The sequence below is a fragment of the Brachyistius frenatus genome, unplaced genomic scaffold (assembly GCF_029030835.1).
Source record: "Brachyistius frenatus isolate BFR_SWC_R1_liver_20210118 unplaced genomic scaffold, ASM2903083v1 Contig_95, whole genome shotgun sequence".
Taxonomy (NCBI): Eukaryota; Metazoa; Chordata; class Actinopteri; family Embiotocidae; genus Brachyistius; species Brachyistius frenatus.
Window position 1 is genome coordinate 227,206 of NW_027210694.1, and position 18,310 is coordinate 245,515.

General features: G+C 44.6%; 4 protein-coding genes across 5 annotated transcripts; 3 read left to right on the top strand and 1 right to left on the bottom strand.

Moving 5' to 3' along the window:
- The first annotated feature begins 560 nt into the window (after window positions 1-560).
- On the top strand, window positions 561-1,761 carry LOC138628118 (P2Y purinoceptor 1-like). The gene has a single exon (XM_069710955.1). It carries the CDS (start codon window positions 573-575, stop codon window positions 1,542-1,544), a length of 972 nt encoding a protein of 323 aa, XP_069567056.1. The 5' UTR covers window positions 561-572; the 3' UTR covers window positions 1,545-1,761.
- Window positions 1,762-2,799: 1,038 nt separating this feature from the next.
- LOC138628110 (P2Y purinoceptor 1-like) lies at window positions 2,800-4,466 on the top strand. Its single transcript, XM_069710940.1, has one exon. The coding sequence runs from the start codon at window positions 2,893-2,895 to the stop codon at window positions 3,997-3,999; it is 1,107 nt and encodes a 368-aa protein (XP_069567041.1). The 5' UTR covers window positions 2,800-2,892; the 3' UTR covers window positions 4,000-4,466.
- A 293-nt stretch (window positions 4,467-4,759) lies between these two features.
- Window positions 4,760-8,687, bottom strand: LOC138628094 (UDP-glucuronosyltransferase 2A1-like). Its single transcript, XM_069710901.1, has 2 exons — window positions 8,344-8,687; window positions 4,760-7,081 (listed from the first exon to the last, which is right to left on the bottom strand). Exons 1-2 carry the CDS (start codon window positions 8,525-8,527, stop codon window positions 5,490-5,492), a joined length of 1,776 nt encoding a protein of 591 aa, XP_069567002.1. The 5' UTR covers window positions 8,528-8,687; the 3' UTR covers window positions 4,760-5,489.
- A 1,162-nt stretch (window positions 8,688-9,849) lies between these two features.
- Window positions 9,850-18,142, top strand: pfkfb1 (6-phosphofructo-2-kinase/fructose-2,6-biphosphatase 1). 2 transcript variants are annotated; one of them, XM_069710925.1, is made up of 14 exons: window positions 9,850-9,979; window positions 13,053-13,178; window positions 13,289-13,385; window positions 13,505-13,571; window positions 13,853-13,927; window positions 14,350-14,406; window positions 14,507-14,628; window positions 14,714-14,921; window positions 15,417-15,563; window positions 16,199-16,303; window positions 16,446-16,575; window positions 16,693-16,755; window positions 16,863-16,927; window positions 17,553-18,141. In XM_069710925.1, exons 1-14 carry the CDS (start codon window positions 9,928-9,930, stop codon window positions 17,610-17,612), a joined length of 1,374 nt encoding a protein of 457 aa, XP_069567026.1. In that variant the 5' UTR covers window positions 9,850-9,927; the 3' UTR covers window positions 17,613-18,141. The 2 variants fall into 2 exon arrangements, with proteins under 2 accessions (XP_069567026.1, XP_069567024.1); XM_069710923.1 differs by lacking the exon at window positions 9,850-9,979 and adding an exon at window positions 11,673-11,778 and having other exon boundaries at window positions 17,553-18,142.
- The last annotated feature ends 168 nt before the right edge of the window (window positions 18,143-18,310 follow it).

An 18,310-nucleotide genomic window follows, 5' to 3' on the forward strand; every position in this document is an offset into this window, starting at 1 on the left:
CGATCTGAATGGAAACCCGACGATACAGCACAGACATGTCAATCAAACCAGCCACGCTTCAAAACACAGCTCCCTTCGAGGCCTAATATCTAATAAATGATGAGATTATTTTCAGAAGGACCCCCCAGAAACTAAGGAGAGGAGCTGATGACACCAAAATGACTCGTGGAAAACATTTGTTTTCGTATTTCATTTTTTTCAGGTATTTTTGGAGCCAGCGCCGAGTGGAGATCAGTGGCCGTCACACCGGGCCCTTACATTTCTGACCTCTGACTGAATTCGCCGACCGGCCGTCTTCGGTCATCGAGCTTTAAGCCAATAAGTTGTGTCTGACATTGCAACCTGTGACCACCATTTTAAAGCCACAACAGGAAACACAGCTTCATCATATCATTTCCTTATTCAGTAGAACTGCCCTTAGGCAGATTACGTATGTAATTTTTCTGTTTCATTCTGATAAGATCAAAAACAAAAATGATAATTCTGCAGGAAGCGACATTTCAAGAAGAAACGCCTCTTGTCATAAGGACGCTTTTCCTTTTCGGCATTTTGCGGCCTTACGAAGAGACAGAATGAAGAACGGCTCTTGCCCAAATATCAACTTAACCTTTTCGGACAGATTCCTCCCTCCGGTCTATATCTTGGTGTTCGTCGTGGGTCTGATCGCCAACGGATGGGGAGTGAGCTCTTTGCTGCACAACTGGAAGAAGCTAAAGATCATCAACGTTTTCGTTCTCAACATCGGACTCGCAGATATCTTGTATCTGCTCACGCTTCCGGCTCTGGTGGCGTACTTCATGTCGGGGCAGAAGTGGACCTTCGGCGACGCTCTGTGCAAGACGACGAGGTTCTGCTTCAACCTGAATCTGTACGGCAGCATCGGCTTCCTCACCTGCATCAGCGTCTACAGGTACCTGGCGATCGTCCACCCGGTCCGAGTGATGGGGAGGTTTACTACGACTCAGTCCGTCGCCGTCTCCGTCGCCGTTTGGCTGCTGGTGAGCGTTCAGAGCCTTCCCGACATGTTGTACGTCAAAACGTCCGGAAACGCCACGGGGAAATGTTACGACACCACCTCCAGCGCCTTCGTGGAGGACTACCTGAACTACAGCCTCGGCTGGACGCTCTGCGGGTTCGGAGTCCCGCTCCTCGTCGCGCTGGGCTGCTACGGACACGTGGCCGTCGTGCTCTGCCGCCCGAACGCCACCGATAAGGTGATGAAGCAAAGAAGCCTGAAGCTGCTGTACATCCTGATCTTCCTCTTCTCCGTGTGCTACGTCCCCTATCACGTTTTCAAGAACCTCAACCTCGCGGTGAGGGTTTTGGCGAAACGCGGGGTGTGCCGAGGGTGGTTCAACGCGGTCTACGTGGGTTTTCAGGTATGCCGCGGCCTCGTGTGTCTGAACAGCGTTCTCAACCCTCTGATTTATCTCCACGGCAACGACGATATTCCCGCTCCGCTAAAATGGCTGTTCCGGAGAGGTCAACGGGTGTTAGGACGTCCTACATTGGACACCGGTAGCGTACCTATGACGGAAATCTGAAAACAGATGATTACCGGTAAACGTTTCCCCCAAAATTTGTTTTTCCCATAATTATTGTCCCGTCTTTGATTTATTGTCTTCGTAGTAATTGTGTGTTTTTGTGAGAACGTTTTGGTTTTCTTTTGATTTGCTGTGGTGGACAAAACCGAATGACGTCGTCACCCACAATCTTTTCAAGCTATATGTTATATATATGTTTTTTTCCCCCACTGTGATAATTTTCCATTTTTATTTTGCACATTAGATTAAAAATTGTACTCTTTATTTAATCTTAATAGTCACAGAATAGCATGTTATTGTGTTGTTGTGTATGTTGTTTACTGTTTTTTTTCATTGTTTTTGTGTTAATAAAATTACTTGAAATCGAGTTTAAACAAAGTTCAGAGATTTATTCATTTATTTTTTTCCGTTTCCTTAATTCTATTGGTTGTCCTCTGACTGGGCTGCTGTGCATCACCTGCCCAATCACCTCTCACTATAAATAAAAAGGGGCGGGGCTTTGAGATTCAGGGCAGGTGATGCACAGCAGCCCAGTCAGAGGCTAAAAATAGACAATACTTGTAAGTGAACAAAGAGCGAAAGTGTCCGTACCTCAATCGTTTTAATAGAGGACCAGGAAACGTTTCCCTCCCGGACCCTGCGTCTTCCCGGACCATCTCTCATCCCTCTTCCGATCCCTCGGACCTCCTCCCTACTTGAAATGGTGAGTACCATCCATTACGGCCTCCTTTTTATTTTTTTTATTTTTTTACTGCATATAACACAAGCAGATGATGCATCTATTTATTACAGGCACTGTGCAACCCAGACCTGTCTCATTGTATGTTTAAAGGACATTACGACTCACCTGAATTATTGGAATATGGTAAATAATTGCTGTTTCAGAAAGTCATTTAAAAGACTCATTTATATATTGAAACTTTAAAAAAAAAGAAAAGAAAAAAAGGGGGTCAGATTTATGGAGATGAAAACAACGTTTTGTATATTGTTTTTACTTAAGTGGGTAAACTATTTATGATATTTATATGTGAAAACTACCACCAGAGGGAGACACTGACCTGCGACAGTCACAAAGCTCCTGTCTTTGCACTCTCAAACGTTATGAGTATTGCTTCGTGCATCTGTATAGATCATTTACTGTTGGTTTACCACGATGTGACAGAGATTTTTAAAACATGACCTTATTTCTACAAATCACCACTATTTTTTGAACCACATCCACCTGATGTTGGCAGATATTTGAATGCTTTATAAAAAGATAGAATAGTGAACAGTGGCTGGGGACATATATGCAAGTGCGATCGAGTGGCAGAGCATATGCCTATCTGAGCCCTGCCAGGTGGTTTCGATGCTGCAGGACCGCAAACAGGAAGTTGTTATAGGTCAGGTTTTTTTGTCTTTCCCTTCTCATAAGCCGGTTGAGTCTCGGAGGAGAAAGGTGGTGCTGATCTCTTTTTCGGACGACAGAATGAACAAAACTAACCCCATTCGACTCAGAAATCAAATCTACGAACACAGAGTGCTGCCCGCCGTTTACATCCTCGTGTTCTTCTTCGGTCTGGGAGCGAACGTCTGGGGGTTGAAGTCCCTGCGGCAGAAATGGAAGAAACTGGGAAACGTGAAAGTGTTCGTTCTCAACCTCGGACTTGCAAACTTCTTGTACCTGCCCACGCTCCCGTTCTTGGCGGCGTACTACCTGATGAGGAGCAAATGGATCTTCGGTGACGTCTTCTGCAAGATCACCAGGTTCTGCTTCAACCTGAATCTGTACGGCAGCATCGGCTTCCTCACCTGCATCAGCGTGTACCGCTACCTGGCGATCGTCCACCCGATGAGGGCGAAGGGACGGATAACGGCCGCCCACTCCGCGGCGCTCTCCGTCGTGGTCTGGTCCCTGGTGAGCGCTCAGAGCCTCCCCGACATGTTCTTCACCAAAAAGTTCAAAAACAGCACGGGGAAATGTTACCACACCACGTCGAAGGAGAACGTCGAGGCGTACCTGAAATACAGCCTCTGGTGGACGCTCGTCGGGTTTTGCGTCCCGACCGCGGTCACGCTGGGCTGCTACGGACACGCCACCGTCGTCCTCTGCCGCTCCAACACCATCGACAAGGCGCTGAGGCAGAGGAGCTCCAAGCTGCTCTTCATCCTGATCCTCCTCTTCTCCGTTTGTTACATCCCGCACCACGTTCTGAAGAACCTCGCCCTCTACTCCAGGGTTTTGTCCAAGCATCGGGTGTATCCCAAGTGGGACGTCGGCGTGTTCGGCGCTCATCAGATAAGTCGAGGTCTGGTGTGTCTGAACAGCGCTCTGAACCCTCTGATTCACCTCCACGTCAACGACCTCCCCGCTCGGCTCAGGCAGCTGCTGCGGTGCCCTCGACCTCCGTGCAGTTGCCTCATTTCCTCAAACTCTGGCAGCGTGCCTGTGCCACAGACTGCAGGTGAAGTTTAACTTCAATATGAGTTCTTCTTTTTTTGTTCTTTTTTTTTTTAACGGCTAAAAGAACAAAAACGCTGCTTGTAATTTTGTGGTGCACGTTGGTGAAATTGTCAATTCACCCTGTTAATCTTTTCATTCTTTTGTTGGATCTTTTTTTTTTTTTTTAGATGCTTTTTGCCGCTGGCTGAAAATCCTCCAATTACACTGTAAAGTCTTGTAAGTCTTGAAATATTAATGGGGGCGGAAACCCAATGTCATGCAATAAAAACGGAAGCTGTTTGAGAAATGTCCTTGGACGACCGAGTTGTTTTGACGCCCTGATAGTATTTACACAGCACCTGCAGCTGCTTTTTAATTAAACCAGAACTTTAACCCTCCTGTTGTCCTCGGGTCAAAATGACCCGCAGCTGTGTTCAACCAACTTCTATTTTATTTCTATATTTTTTTTATATTTTTTGGGATCATTGGTCGTCATTCTTTAAAGAAACCCTCACAGCCTCCTTGGTCACCAATGATCCCCAAAAATATAAAAATAAAATAGAACTTGGTTGAACACAGCTGCGGGTCATTTTGACCCGAGGACAACACGAAGATTAAATTGCATGGAAATTGTAAGCAATTTAATTCCACTTCACGTATCGACGTAGAATCTATCGAACCGCTTCTAACATTTCGATGGATTCGTGTGTTGTGTAAGCAGAGAGAGAGCGGCAGTTCCTCCAGACTTCGATTGTGATAACTAAGTCACTTCCTTCATTAAATGAGACACGCATTTAAAATTAAACCAGCGCTCTTTATTAACATGATTAAAAACTGGCATCATTGCTTCCTGTTGCATTTTTATGCACTGAAAGAGAGAATGGGTGGCTTTATGGCACATTATATTTCACAATTATTTCCTATAATTGTTTGAGAAATTGAGTCCATATTTTCACTCGGGTAGTTCGAGTGCTTTAAAACAGGTAAGGCATCTGATGTAAGATATTCCTGCTAAGACAGCTGCTCTAGAGACATCGTCAGCTGTTTCTTTCAGTCAAAGTCTGACTGTGTGTTTGAGGCACAAACTGCATGAAACGTGCAGTATTTCGTGGTATTTCTGTGAAAATAAATCTGTAAAATACTCCTGGTTTTGGTTTTTTTCCTCCTGAATTTGTATTCATGGGTGTTGCGACACACAATCTAATGATGATTAATTTACACATAATGAATCACAGCAATCTTTAAAACGATCTCACAATACACTTAATCAAAATAAACCTTTTTCAAAATCACAGTTATAAGCAAGTATTTCTATGGAAATGTCATCGTTTGTTGTTGCTGTTCGTTCTTTAAATTGTATTTGCAAAAGAGTCAGAGCAGAGGGAGAAATCTAATAAAGGATTTAAAGTTTTCAGTAGTTCCCAACCGATGTTTTCTAAAATGCTGTTCCCTGTCGCTACGCCATCATTTTATAACACCATGGATTCCCGCTTTGGTTTATCTCGTGGTCAGTAAAGTGTTATCTATTCACGCTTGGGCTTCTTGGCCTTCACCAAACATCTGATGAGACATCGACATGAGAACCAGACCGACGCGACGACCAGCAAACCGAAAGCCACGAAGACCGCCATCACGTCCAGACCATAATAGGCGTACCACGGCAGTTTGTACGACTCGGTGCGTAGATGCGCCGCGCCCTTGTGCCTCATGACGTACTCCACCCAGAAAACGGCGCTCTCGAGGGGTTTCATCGGTTTGTCGTGATGAAGCCGCGACAGCTTGAGCATGTTCCGCTTGTACGGCTTCTCCGGGTCGAGAATATTCTTCAGGGCGCTCGTCAGAGACTCGACGTCCAACGTGGTCACCTCCACCGTCTCGGCCACTCCTCGCGCCTTCATGCGCACCATGTTGTCGTACTGGTCGAAGATGAGGGGGATGCCCAGGATCGGCACGCCGTGGTAGATGGCCTCGTAGATGCCGTTGGTGCCGCCGTGCGTGATGAAAACCTTTGTTTTGGGGTGTCCCAGGAGATCGTTTTGAGGCAGCCACTCCACCAGCATGGTGTTGTTTCCCAGAGTGGCCGGCTTCGGCCCGAGGTGTCGCCACACCACCTTCTGCGGGAGCTCGGCGAACGCCGAGGCGATGACCTCCGACACCTCGCGGCCGAGGTCGCTCAGCAGGGTGCCCAGAGTCATGACGATCACCCCGTGTTCGCCGGAGCTCCGCGCGAACTCCTCGATGTCCGCCGGGAGGGGCTTGGACGGCTTCCCCTGGAAGCCTCCGATGTAGACGACGTTGGGCATGGTGGGACGAGGGAGCTCGAACGTGAAGTCCACCCGCATCAGCCAGATATCGGCCCCTTGCATCAAGGACATGGTGCTGACGTCGCGTTCAAAGTATTTGTCGCACACGGCCTGGTACGGCGGGTTGGACACGTAGTGGTACATGTAAACCAACATGGCGTGGTAGATTACGTTGTTGACTCGTTGAAAGAAGTCCATCTTGTCCAAGTAGTGGGAGAACAGTTCGGGGACGTAGGACAGCGGGGAGGGAGCGATGGCGAAGTGCGCCTCGCCCATGAAAAGCCAACGCACGTTGAAAACCGTGGGAAGCCGGAGATGGTGCGCCAGCAGCACCCCGCCCGGAAACGCCGGGTCGGTCAGGAAAAGATCGTATCCGGTTCCATTCAGCTGCCGAATCAGCGGCTTATTCTCAAAGATGCTGATGAACAGCTCCGCCACAACTTGCTGGTTTTCTCCAATCATGTCGTAAAGGTTCCTGTAAAACTCCAGAAACGCCCGCGGGGAACCATGGTTCCGGCGGATCTCTATCGACCTCTTCAGGAACGAGGTCATGAAGGTTTGGCTCTCGATGTTTTGGGACTGCTCCTGGTTGATGGTGATGGAGGTGTAGTGGGGCGAGAACTCGGAAATGTACCAGCTGGTGGAGGAGCGCAGCACGGTGATCTGATGGCCTCTGGAGTGAAGCGCCTCCACGAGGATCTTCATGTTCAGCCAGTGGCTTCCGTCGATGGGATAAACCAACACTTTCCCGCCGTGAGACGGAGCTGCTGAAAACAGCAGGAAGAAGGCCAGGGCTGGATATGATCCCATCGCTGGGAAAGAACAGGGGAATAATTATCTTTAATAAATAAAATAAAAAAAAGTTTTCATGGCCAGATTTGGCAAATGTGTTTCTGTTTCAAAACAACTGTTTCAAAACAATGGCGGCGGTTGTCTCGCGAGGTTAAGTGGCGTGAACAATCTTACCCGTAGAAGCACATATTGAAATGAGGCCAGATTGTGCAAAGCCGGCACTCGTGGTCACAATAAGGGAAGGCATCTGTCGTTTGCAGCTCGGTGTGGTTCGGTTGCGCAACTTGCTTCATATGGGGGTTCATTTGAACCTTTTTTTTGTTTTACCTTTTTTTTTAATATTTTGAACTTGTGTTACATCACTGTGTGTTTATGAAGGCCTCTAAAGGGACTTAAAAAAAATACTCTCTTGGGGCTCTTTATTGCAAATACAGCTGGTGAATTGATAAACTGGAAAAAAACAAAAACAAAGTATATTAGTGGAGCTTTAAAAAAAAAAAAATTTTAAAAAAAAAAGTGTTAATGTTCATAAGCCCTAAAAGTCAAAGTCTAAATATTAACTCTTGCCACAAATGATCTACAAGCGTCTCTGTAAACCCGACAGGGATGAATCTGCTGGTGCGTGTTAAAACCGGCCACTTCCAGCCACTCCACTTTAAAAAAAAAAAAAAAAAAAAAAAACTTAATCTGGATGTTTGACATATGACCATATATTTGTTAAGTAATGTTCAGCCACCAATTAACCAAGTCAAAGTCCTCGTGCGGGCACGAGAGCGTCACGTATTATTTAAGCATGTAGTCTCGCTTTAGTGTTTAGTAAAGACGGCGTTATTACTATTAGCTTTGATTTAACGCAAGAAAAACATTTACTTTTCTGCTGGTTTCTGCTTTGTTGAAGTTACCACCTAATCTTAAACTGTAATCTAGGGCTCCACCACACAGTTGCTTAATGCTGTACACAATATATGGGTGACCTACCTAGAGTTGGCTGAGCTGTGATGTGGACTCACCACAAATGTCAAGTGAAAACATGCACAAAACAAAAATTTGTATTTGTGGTTTTAACATGTCTTTACACGAGTGAGTTTTCTTTTTTTTTTTCTTTCTATCAGCAGAAGTACTTTGTTCCAGCAGAGATGGCAGAGTCTTGCTCTATAACAGGCTGTTCTGCAGGCCTGTTTAGCAGATAAACAATAAAAAGAAGGAACATACGGTCCCTAGAAAGATTAAAAAAAAAAAAAAAAGCAGAGCGCACAGTTTTGTCAGTAAAGTCGATCCTCACCTCGGGCCTCCGTAGCTTCGGTCTCCGAAGACTTCCAAACCTGAGAAGAGTCCAAATGCTTATCACGCAGCCGTCCCGGTTGAAGCACGGGTGAATGTATAACTCTGCATGTACCCGACTGAACTTGACATTTCTGATGCCTCTTTTTTTTTTTTCTTTTTTTTCTCTGTAACATTTTAACCATCCCCTCAAAATTAAAAAATAAAAACTCCGCCCATAGCTGCTCTTTGTTTTTGTTTTGTGTGTGTGTGTGTGTGTGTGTGTGTGTGTGTGTGTGTGTGTGTGTGTGTGTGTGTGTGTGTGTGTGTGTGTGTGTGTGTGTGTGTGTGTGTGTGTGTGTGTGAGTGTTCCTGCTAAGGCTGTTTGTGTTTCTCAGCTCAAAAACCAGCTGGATCCGATTTGACAGAGATAATGTTTCGGCTCATTTAAAACCAAACTCCGATGCAGTATTTTACATGTTACAGGCAGGAATCTCATTTTCCTTCACACTTTTTAATTTAAAAAAAAAAAAAATTATACATATATATATGTAGAGTTGGTGTTCGAACAAAGTTTCTAAAGAAATGTAAATGCAAAGTCTAAAGCCTTATGAAGCTTGTTTTCTAATTAATGAGGGATTATTTTCAGATGAACCTCCAGAAAACTAATAAGGAGCGACTTTAGCGAACAACACCGAGGTAACTCGTAGAGAAATTCTTTTGACGTTTTTTTTTTATTTTTTTAAACGAGTTGAACTGGAGTCTACGGAGGCTTTTTGGAGCCGACCTCTACTGGCACTCGGTGGTATTGCAGTTTATGGAGGTTTCCGCGTCGGCCTCGTTTTTCAAAACCCGGAAGCTACGTCCGCTTTTTATATACAATCTATGATTATGGCACATTATTCTCCCATAATGCAATGCATAAAGCAAATAAAGGAGTTGCTCACAGCTGGAAAATGTATTGTAATTGTGAGTGGTTGGAAGAGAGAAAGTTGTTACGTAAAACATTGGGGGGGGGGGAAGACTATTGAGTGTGTATGTTGTCTGTTTTTGCACAAAATTGTGGTTTGATTGGTGTCTAATGTTGGGACATTTCTTGTTGCTGATGAAAGTATATTGATTTATTTGGACTGCTACACCAGAGTTAGCAGGTAGTATAGATTTAGGAGCTTCTATTACTTATAGTTTTTTGCAGTAACTGAATTTACCACGAGTGTTTTGTAGTGTACTGGGGAATAAATACAAGAATGCTTCATGCCATAGTCATGTCCGAACCGCCCCACCCACCCCAAGTGTTACTTCCCCCTTTCGCCATGTGTGTAGGTTGTGAACTCAGGCCCTGGCAAACATTAAAGGACAACCCCCAATGTGCTGCTATCATATGTCCATGTGTCATTTAAAGAGAGGGGTGTGTAGGGGTGTGTGTGTGTGTGTGTGTGTGTGGGGCTGAGAATACTCCGGCACACACGGGACGGGGGGGGTGGTGGAGTAGGGGGTGGAGGGGTTCAGTTTCTTTAAAAAAGGAGCGTTGGTTCGCTCGCCGCTGCCCACGTAGTCCTCGTGTGTTCGGCTCGGTGTCGGCGGTCCGGCCCGGTGCTGCAGAATAATGGATCTTCCCCAGCTGGAATACGTGAGGCTCCGCAGGTGTGACAGCGCAGGTGAGCCCCCCCCCCCCCCCCACTCCCCTCCCCTCCCCTCCCCCCCCTCCCACGCAGAGAGGCGTCGCCATGATGACGCACAGTTTTTCTACCGACGCGTGATGCAACGCCGTGTTCAATGCAACGAGTCCGACGAGTGGAAACAGTTTTTGTGTCATTTCACTCTTTACGTACCAATGACGCAACTTCCTTTTCTTTTTTTAAATGGAAAATAACACGTCTAATTTTGCTTATAACATGCGTGATAACAAAATGGACAGGAAGTGACGAAGATTGTTGCCATGGTTTTCCTTTTTTGTTTGATGGGCTTACCCAAGAGGGTTTTAGAGATGCTTTGAAATGATTTGGGCTCTGTTATGTGCACACACAAAAAAAAGCTTGTTTTTCAGAGGCCGGGCTCTAAACTCCTGCCGGGGCAACGTGCCCTGTAGGAGAACACGTACCTTCTCTAAATGGTTATCCCGAAACAGGAAACGCTGGCCATTAGCGGTTATCGCTGCCCCGAGAACATCTCTCTGCCGGTTAGACTTTGAACGACGGCCAAAACCCCGGGAACATGATGTTCTGTTTTGAAGTTGAAGGAACGAGTGACATTAAGGTTTGCTCACATGGGAATGAATAATATGATACGCTGAGTCATGAGGGAAGGTTTACACTCATTTTACTTTTTTTTTTATTTGTGTTTTTTTATGTCTGTTTTGTCGTCTTTTTTTTTTTTTTTTAAATTAATTTTTTTTTTATCTTCGAACCAGTATTTTTCAAAGTATTGTCTTTTTTCATAGTAACGCTGCATCGTTATTAAATTAAATGATTAAATGAGGCGCGGTGGGAGCGCTCGTTTTGATCAAGCTGACGTCCCGGATGAAAACGCGACAGATATTGAAAATTGAATCAGCACGGATGTATGTCGGCGAACGCGTACGCAGATATCGATCTCTGAAAATGTTTTATTCGGTCATTTTAGTGCTTAAAATCGGGGGGGTGTCGCTGCAACTTTTTGCAATTCTCCTTTTTGTTTTTCCATCTATTAAGCAACCACACTGGTAATTTAATCCTTACACTTTAATATTAATGTTTTAAATTCACTTTCCAATGCAAAATATTCCACATGTAGGAACAAAACAAACAAACAAACAGCAGCCTCTCTGCTGATGGACCTGCTTTAGAGCTTATCCTCATGCCATGTCCCAGATTTGAGTTTAAAAGGCTCAAACTGCCCTCTGCTGGTGAGAAAGTAGAAGCCACCCCACTTCTTGCACTTTGCACACAAACAAAACTTGTTCCTGAGCTCATCTGAATTCAGGAGGGTTTTCTCCCTCCTTCTGTCACACTTCTTGTCGCCCACGACTCCGGCGGAGGCGACGACAGACGGCGGATTCAGACGGCGTTCCCGCTGTCTGAGATTTTTTTTGTGTGTGTGTGGAAGCTCCCCGGGTCAGGGGCCCTTTTTTTTAATTTTTTTTTATTTTTTTTAAATCACGAAACAGACGGAGAGGCAGGCAGGCAGGCAGCGTGGCCTCAGGTCCACCCTCCCTCCCTCCCCATCCCTCCCCTTCCACCCCCTCCTGGTGACCAAGTCCTTCTCCTTAGCAACAGTCAGCTGACCCGCAGGAGGTAGTGTTCAGTGAAGCACACACACACATGCAGCACAGATCAACAGAGCTGTGCGCCTCAGTCGTCTGCCCCTTCGCGGTTTTGACAGTTAACAATGTCCGCAGAGCAGAAAAAGCTCACACAGGCTCCTCTGCTCAAGATCTGGGTGCCGTGGATGGGATGCAACCTGAACCGCAGGAGGGGATGTAAGGAAACCAAAAAACAACAACAACAACAACAAACTCTCTCTCAGCTGGAGATTTACAGTTACATTTCCTGAGACGCTGCTGTTTTTTGTTTTGTTTTTATTTTCCTGTTGATGTTCTGACTGAGCTTTTGACTCGCTTCTTGTTTCAGCAGGTCAAATTATCATCCGTAGTCACACTTCAGTTTATTTCTGGGGAGGTGAGCTGGGATGGGGAGGGGGGGAGGGAGGGCGGGAGTTCAGGTACAGGAAAGGGCTGCAGTGTGAGAGAGGCCGGACCCAACCAGATCCTGAGTTTGTCTCTCTGTGTTCAGTCGGTGTCTGACAGGGGCTCTTTTCAGCGTTTTTGCTGACGCGGCGTACTCCATTCATAATCGAACAGCCTGGAGGCCGTCACTGGACACACACACACACACACACACACACACACACACACACACACACACACACAAGGGCATCCGGGTGCTTTTTTCTTTTGTGTAGAGGGGTGCGGGTGAGGGGTGGGGGGGGTTTACAGCCTGCAGTCTGACTTTATTATATGTTTCTATTTATCTTTTTAATCCAGAGACAGACAAGCAATGCAACAAATGGGTCATGATGACAGGGTAAGAAACACCACACAGGCTTTGAAGTAGCACCGGTTTGTGAGCAGAGGATGTTGATTTTTTTTTTTAAATTTTTTAATTCAGAAGTGATTCTGACTGAGAATATTTCACTGTAAAGCGGCGCCTCGCTCGTTGGCGTCATTATCAAAGTGAGCCGGAGCCGTAGGTTTGTCCAGGAGGGACGACGGGTCGGTACATCGCTGTGTGCCGCCGAGCTTTTAAGACGGGAAAACCTAAAACGATGCCTTTTTTTAATTTATTATTTTATTTTTTTAGCTTTTTTAATTGAGGCTCTAATTGTGTCACCGTTTCATTTGTAGTATAGTTTATTACTGTGTTTTCCTGTTTCATCTTTTTTGACCTCCCGAGTCGAGGTGAGCTGATTCGTAACCCCGAGCGGAAACGCTTTAACACACTTTTGGAGATTAGGAGCGTCTCCTCCGTGTCACGAGGAGCCATATGGTGCTCCGCTCTGGTGGATTTCCAGGATCCGACTACACCTAAAGAAAAGACAGGCCGGTTCTGTAGTGAACGTCCCGTTTATATATCCTGACGGTTTTCTGACCCGCGTTGCAGCTCGCCAGTGTTCCCGTTTGACCGTCAAAAAAACAAACATGAACTGAAGTCATTGACTTGTTGTTGTGTTTTTGTTTTTGTTTTTCTCCTTCAGCCTCGGTGCCTCAGTTCTGCAACTCTCCCACGATGATCGTGATGGTGGGTTTGCCCGCCAGAGGGAAGACGTACATCTCCAAGAAGCTCACCCGCTACCTCAACTGGATCGGGGTTCCTACAAAAAGTCTGTGTTTTAACCTCGAAATCCCGATTTATATAAAACTGAGAATGAAGTGGAAGTTGAGTGTTTTAATGTTTAATTAAAGTACGTCGTGTGATTTTCACGCCCGCCAGTGTTCAACGTGGGCCAGTACCGCCGGGAGGCCGTCAAGATCTACAAGAACTTTGAGTTCTTTAAACCCGATAACGAGGAGGCCATGAGGATCCGCAAGTAAATTCGGTCTTATTAAAAAAAAGAAAAAAAAAAAAAAAAGTCCAGGATTATTTTTTTATTTATTTCTTTTACAGTTGTTGGTTTCTTCGCCTCTGAGAGTTTCACCTGTCTCTCAGGGCCTGCGCTTCGGCCGCGCTCAAAGACGTCGGCGCCTACTTCACCAAGGAACACGGACAAGTAGCCGTGAGTAAGAGGACGACCGGAACGGTCCGTTTTTAATCACGATAAAAACGCGCTGACGATTCAGGAACGATAACGGGGGGATTTAAATTTTTTTTTTTTTTTAAATAGAGCTTTGTTTTGATGCTCCGTTGCCTTTTTTTTATTATTTTTTTTTTTCTCTCTTTGTTAAATATGATCGTGTTAAAGTGTTTTGTTGTTTAGAAGTTTGATTGTTAATTATCATGAATAAACGCGATGTTTTTGGGACGTGTTGACGACACCCGCGTCCCGTCTCCTTGCAGGTGTTCGACGCCACCAACACCACCAGGGAGAGGAGGGCGGTCATTAATAGTTTCGCAAAAGAGAAAGGTTACAAGGCAAGCATCGCCGTCTCATCGAGTTTGACGTGGAAGACTGACAACCACTTTGATATTTATACGCTGAATATATATATAAAGTGTCATATCTCACCTGTCGGTTGCCCCGGCAACCTTCCAATAAGGACAGGACTCGGTTACCTTGAAAGTCCTTACGTTAGGCTAACCGCCTGCCGGCTGCAGCCGCGTATTAAACGTTAGAAGAAGAAAGTAAAAACGTGTTTTTGCCTCAAAACTTATTTCCTCAGATTTTGGATTTAGTTACTTTTGGACGGTGCGAGTGCTCCCCGTGCTTCTGTAATGCTAAGCTGAGCTGGCAGTAAACTTTTGAACAACAACGCTAAAACATGGCAAATGAATCTTTTACATTTTACAGGCATTTAAATAAATAAACGTGTTTTTAACTGGTGTTCCTTTTGCAGGTGTTCTTTGTGGAATCTATCTGTGACGACCCAGAAATCATTGGAGAGAACATCAAGGTGAGAAGCTCGTTCACGTCATCGGGTTGTTTTTATTTTTGTTTAAGTATTTAACGGAAGCTGAGGTGGACTGTTCTTATTTGAAGACTTTTCTTTCCAGCAAGTCAAATTCGGGAGTCCGGACTATGTGGATCGTGACATCGACGAAGCCATGGAGGACTTCGTCCAGCGCATCGACTGCTACCGAGCGAGCTACATGCCCATAGACGACGAGAAGGACAGGTGCGACGTCTTCATTGTCGAGTCGAACGGATGAAACTCTTGCCTGACGATGTCGTTCTTAAACGTCTCATTTGACTTTGACCAGGAAACTGTCCTACATAAAGATCTTCGACGTGGGCAGCAGGTACCTGGTGAACCGGGTCCAGGACCACATCCAGAGCCGGATCGTCTACTACCTGATGAACATCCACGTCACGCCCAGATCCATCTACCTGAGCCGCCACGGAGAGAGCGAGCTCAACCTGCTGGGACGCATCGGCGGAGATTCGGGTTTGTCCTCCAGAGGACTGAAGGTGAGCGACCGTAAAGAGACAGTTTAAGAATTCCCTTTAACGGAAATTCAATTTTATTTATACAGCGGCCAAATCACAACGCAGGTTATTTCATGGCACTGAACATTCGAAGTCCCGACAGCAGAACTTTACGGCGTCGTACAGGGAAACACAAACGATTCCCACATGAGCGAGAAATAAAAAACAAAACCTCCTCTTTAAGGAAGGAAAACCTCCGACAGGAACCAGGCTCAGAGGTGGGCGGAGCTTCTGCCTCCACCGGTTGGTGGTGAGAGGAGAGCAGAGAGAGAAAAGAACAGCATAGAGATACAAGACGTGAACTGTTGGAGAGGGACGGCGATCACAGAGGAGAGACATGCAGCTTCACGGCCGGAGACGTCGGCAAAAAGAAAGAATGGGAACAAGATAATAAGCAAAAACAACAACAAAAAAAATATTAAAAATTATATTATAAGCAATGAAATTGAATGACTCGTCACTTTCTTTCTCGCCCAGTACGCCAGCGCCTTTGCGACCTTCATCCAAGGTCAGAACATCAGCGACCTGAAGGTGTGGACGAGCCACATGAAGAGGACCATCCAGACCGCCGAGGCTCTGGGAGTCCAGTACGAACAGTGGAAGGCGCTCAACGAGATCGACGCTGTGAGTTCATAAAAGTACCTTTTTATTTATTTGTTTTAATCCTTTTTGCAACGTGGCTTCAGTGTCTCTCGTTGCGATATGAAATAGCTGATCAACTTTTCTAATATTCTAAATAGTTGTCATAATGTAAAAAAAAATTGGTTTTGTATATGAACTGTCTGCTTGAATGTTTAATTAATATTCGAATAGCACTTGTGCTTGAAATGATCCGTCCGTATTTAAACATTCATGGTCCCCAGATGCTGAATCCAATTATCTTTTAATGGTGCTCTGAATTTTTCTTCCATAATAAAGTTTCATTTTGAAGGAATTGTCTTTGCGACTATTGGATGGATCGCTGTGAACTTTATTTCACACTAATTTTGGTCAGTTAAAATGTGAGATTTTTGATTCTTGGTTTTTGAGATTCCCACGAGCCTCACGGTCGTTTAACTTTGTGCTCGGCGCTAATGAGCAAATGTTAGCGTGCGACAGTTAAATGCTGCTTGACAGAAGGACGTCAGCATTCGTCCCAAAGCGTTTGGCTTCAGATCAAACCAACCTGGTACCGCGCCGAAGCGTGTAATACACCCGTCGGCCCACTAGAGGACACCGTGTCAGCGTCACGGCTTTGACGTGTCTTCGTCTCGATGAAGGGCGTCTGCGAGGAGCTAACGTACGAAGAGATTCAGGAGAATTTCCCGGAAGAGTTTGCGCTGAGAGACCAGGACAAGTATCGCTACCGTTACCCAAAGGGGGAGGTGAGATCTCTCTCAATGTTTTTTGAGTTACAGTTTTAATTTCCACGCTAGGTTAAAGGAACAGTTCAACTTTTTTTTTGTCGCGAGGTGTAATTAGACTGAACTTTTAAAATGTTTTATTTTTTTATTTTTTTACCTCCAGTCTTACGAGGACCTCGTCCACCGTCTGGAGCCCGTCATCATGGAGCTGGAGAGGCAGGAGAACGTCCTGGTCGTCTGCCACCAGGCCGTGATGCGCTGCCTGCTGGCCTACTTCCTCGACAAACCCGCAGGTACCAAATAGAAACATACAAATTTTAAATTTTTTTTAAAAAAAACCTGGCTTATAGTACCTCCTATAATTTTTTAATTCCACAACTCAGAAGTCTTTATTTTCCATCCTTTTGAAGATGAGCTGCCTTATCTCAGATGCCCTCTTCACACGGTGCTCAAACTCACCCCGATAGCTTACGGTAGGTGAAGAAACTGATCCGAGTGTTGCGACACGTCCTGTTTCTGCAAACCTTTTATTTTATTTTTTTGTCTGACGTCCTTTTCTGTTCGTTTTTTTTAACTGCAGGATGTAAAGTGGAGTCGTTCTTCCTCAACATCGAAGCCGTCAACACACACAGAGAGAGGCCGTCGGTGAGTTTCCATTCGTCAACCGTGATTATTTATTTATTTAATGAACCTCTCTGCTGAAATGATCTCCTTTTTCTTTGTTTTTTTCTTATTTTAAAATGATCGGAAAGAGATTTAAGATTGAGATTTTTATCGTCATACTCGCAGTATAAATTCTTACTTACTAAAATAATAAAATATATATATATATATACAGTATATATAAATAATTTTAAAATCTAAAAAAGAACTAGAAATATCAAAGAATAAAAATATAAATAGTTTAATATAATACCAAATATTAAAAAAAAGGAAAAATTCCCTCCATCGCCTTCTCAAAAAAGATAAACATTACAGTTGTTTTCTTCCCATTTGAAAAGCTATCTTACGTTCAGCTAAAGTTAGCAGCAAAACTTCAAAGTCAAAGTCGAGGGGAAGCCGGCCGACTATTTTCTGCCGCTTGCGTGCACTTGACTTTTTACACGTGGTCGTAGCATGTCGCGGATAAACGCGAAGGCGTATTTAAAAGCGAATGAAGATAAATCCGACGTCCCGTTAACCTCTTTAACGCCGCAGGTTTACGGAGTCACGCTGGTTTTTATTTTCAGTAACTCGTGTCGTTTTTTTGTTTGTTTTTGTTTTTTTGCAGAACGTCAACGTCAACAGAAACCAGGAAGAAGCTCTGCAGACGGTTCCCGACCACGTATAAACACGGACCTCTGGGAGAAAACTGGACTCGTTGCCGCCGATGAGCTTCACCGAACATTAGACGTGCACTCCGCGGACAACGGAAAACAAACGAGACGATAGAAACGGGACTGAAGCAAACAAAAAAATGAAATGGAAAAACATCAACTGGACTTCAACTGTCGTGACTGAAAAGGACTCGCAAGAGACCCGGTTCTGTTTTTTTTTTTTTTTTAAGATGTTCCTGTCTTATCTGAATATATGTAAGCTTGCTTTTCTTGAAAGCATTATGTTGTTTACAAACAACAACAACAACAACTAACACCTGAAAAAAAAAACATTAAAAAAAAAAGCTGTCGAGAGGTTTTGATTATAACCTGAATAATGTGTCGCCGTCGTACAGATGACAGAAACGTGTTGTTGATAATCTCGTTATAGTTTTGAAGGAATCAGCACCACGGACAGCAACCAAACAAACAAAAAGAAACCTTTCACTGTGTAGAGTTGACTGTGACGACTGTAACGTAGATTAGATGACGTAATCCAAGGTGGATTTGAATTAAAAAAAAATTTAAAAAAAGAATGTAAATAAATAATATGAAGAAAGAAAAAAAAAAAAAAATCTAAATTCAACATGAAATCACATCACAGGTCGGAGAGAGTTTTATTATGTTGTTATTTAACAGTATACCCCCCCCCCAAAAAAAAAAACTAAACTGA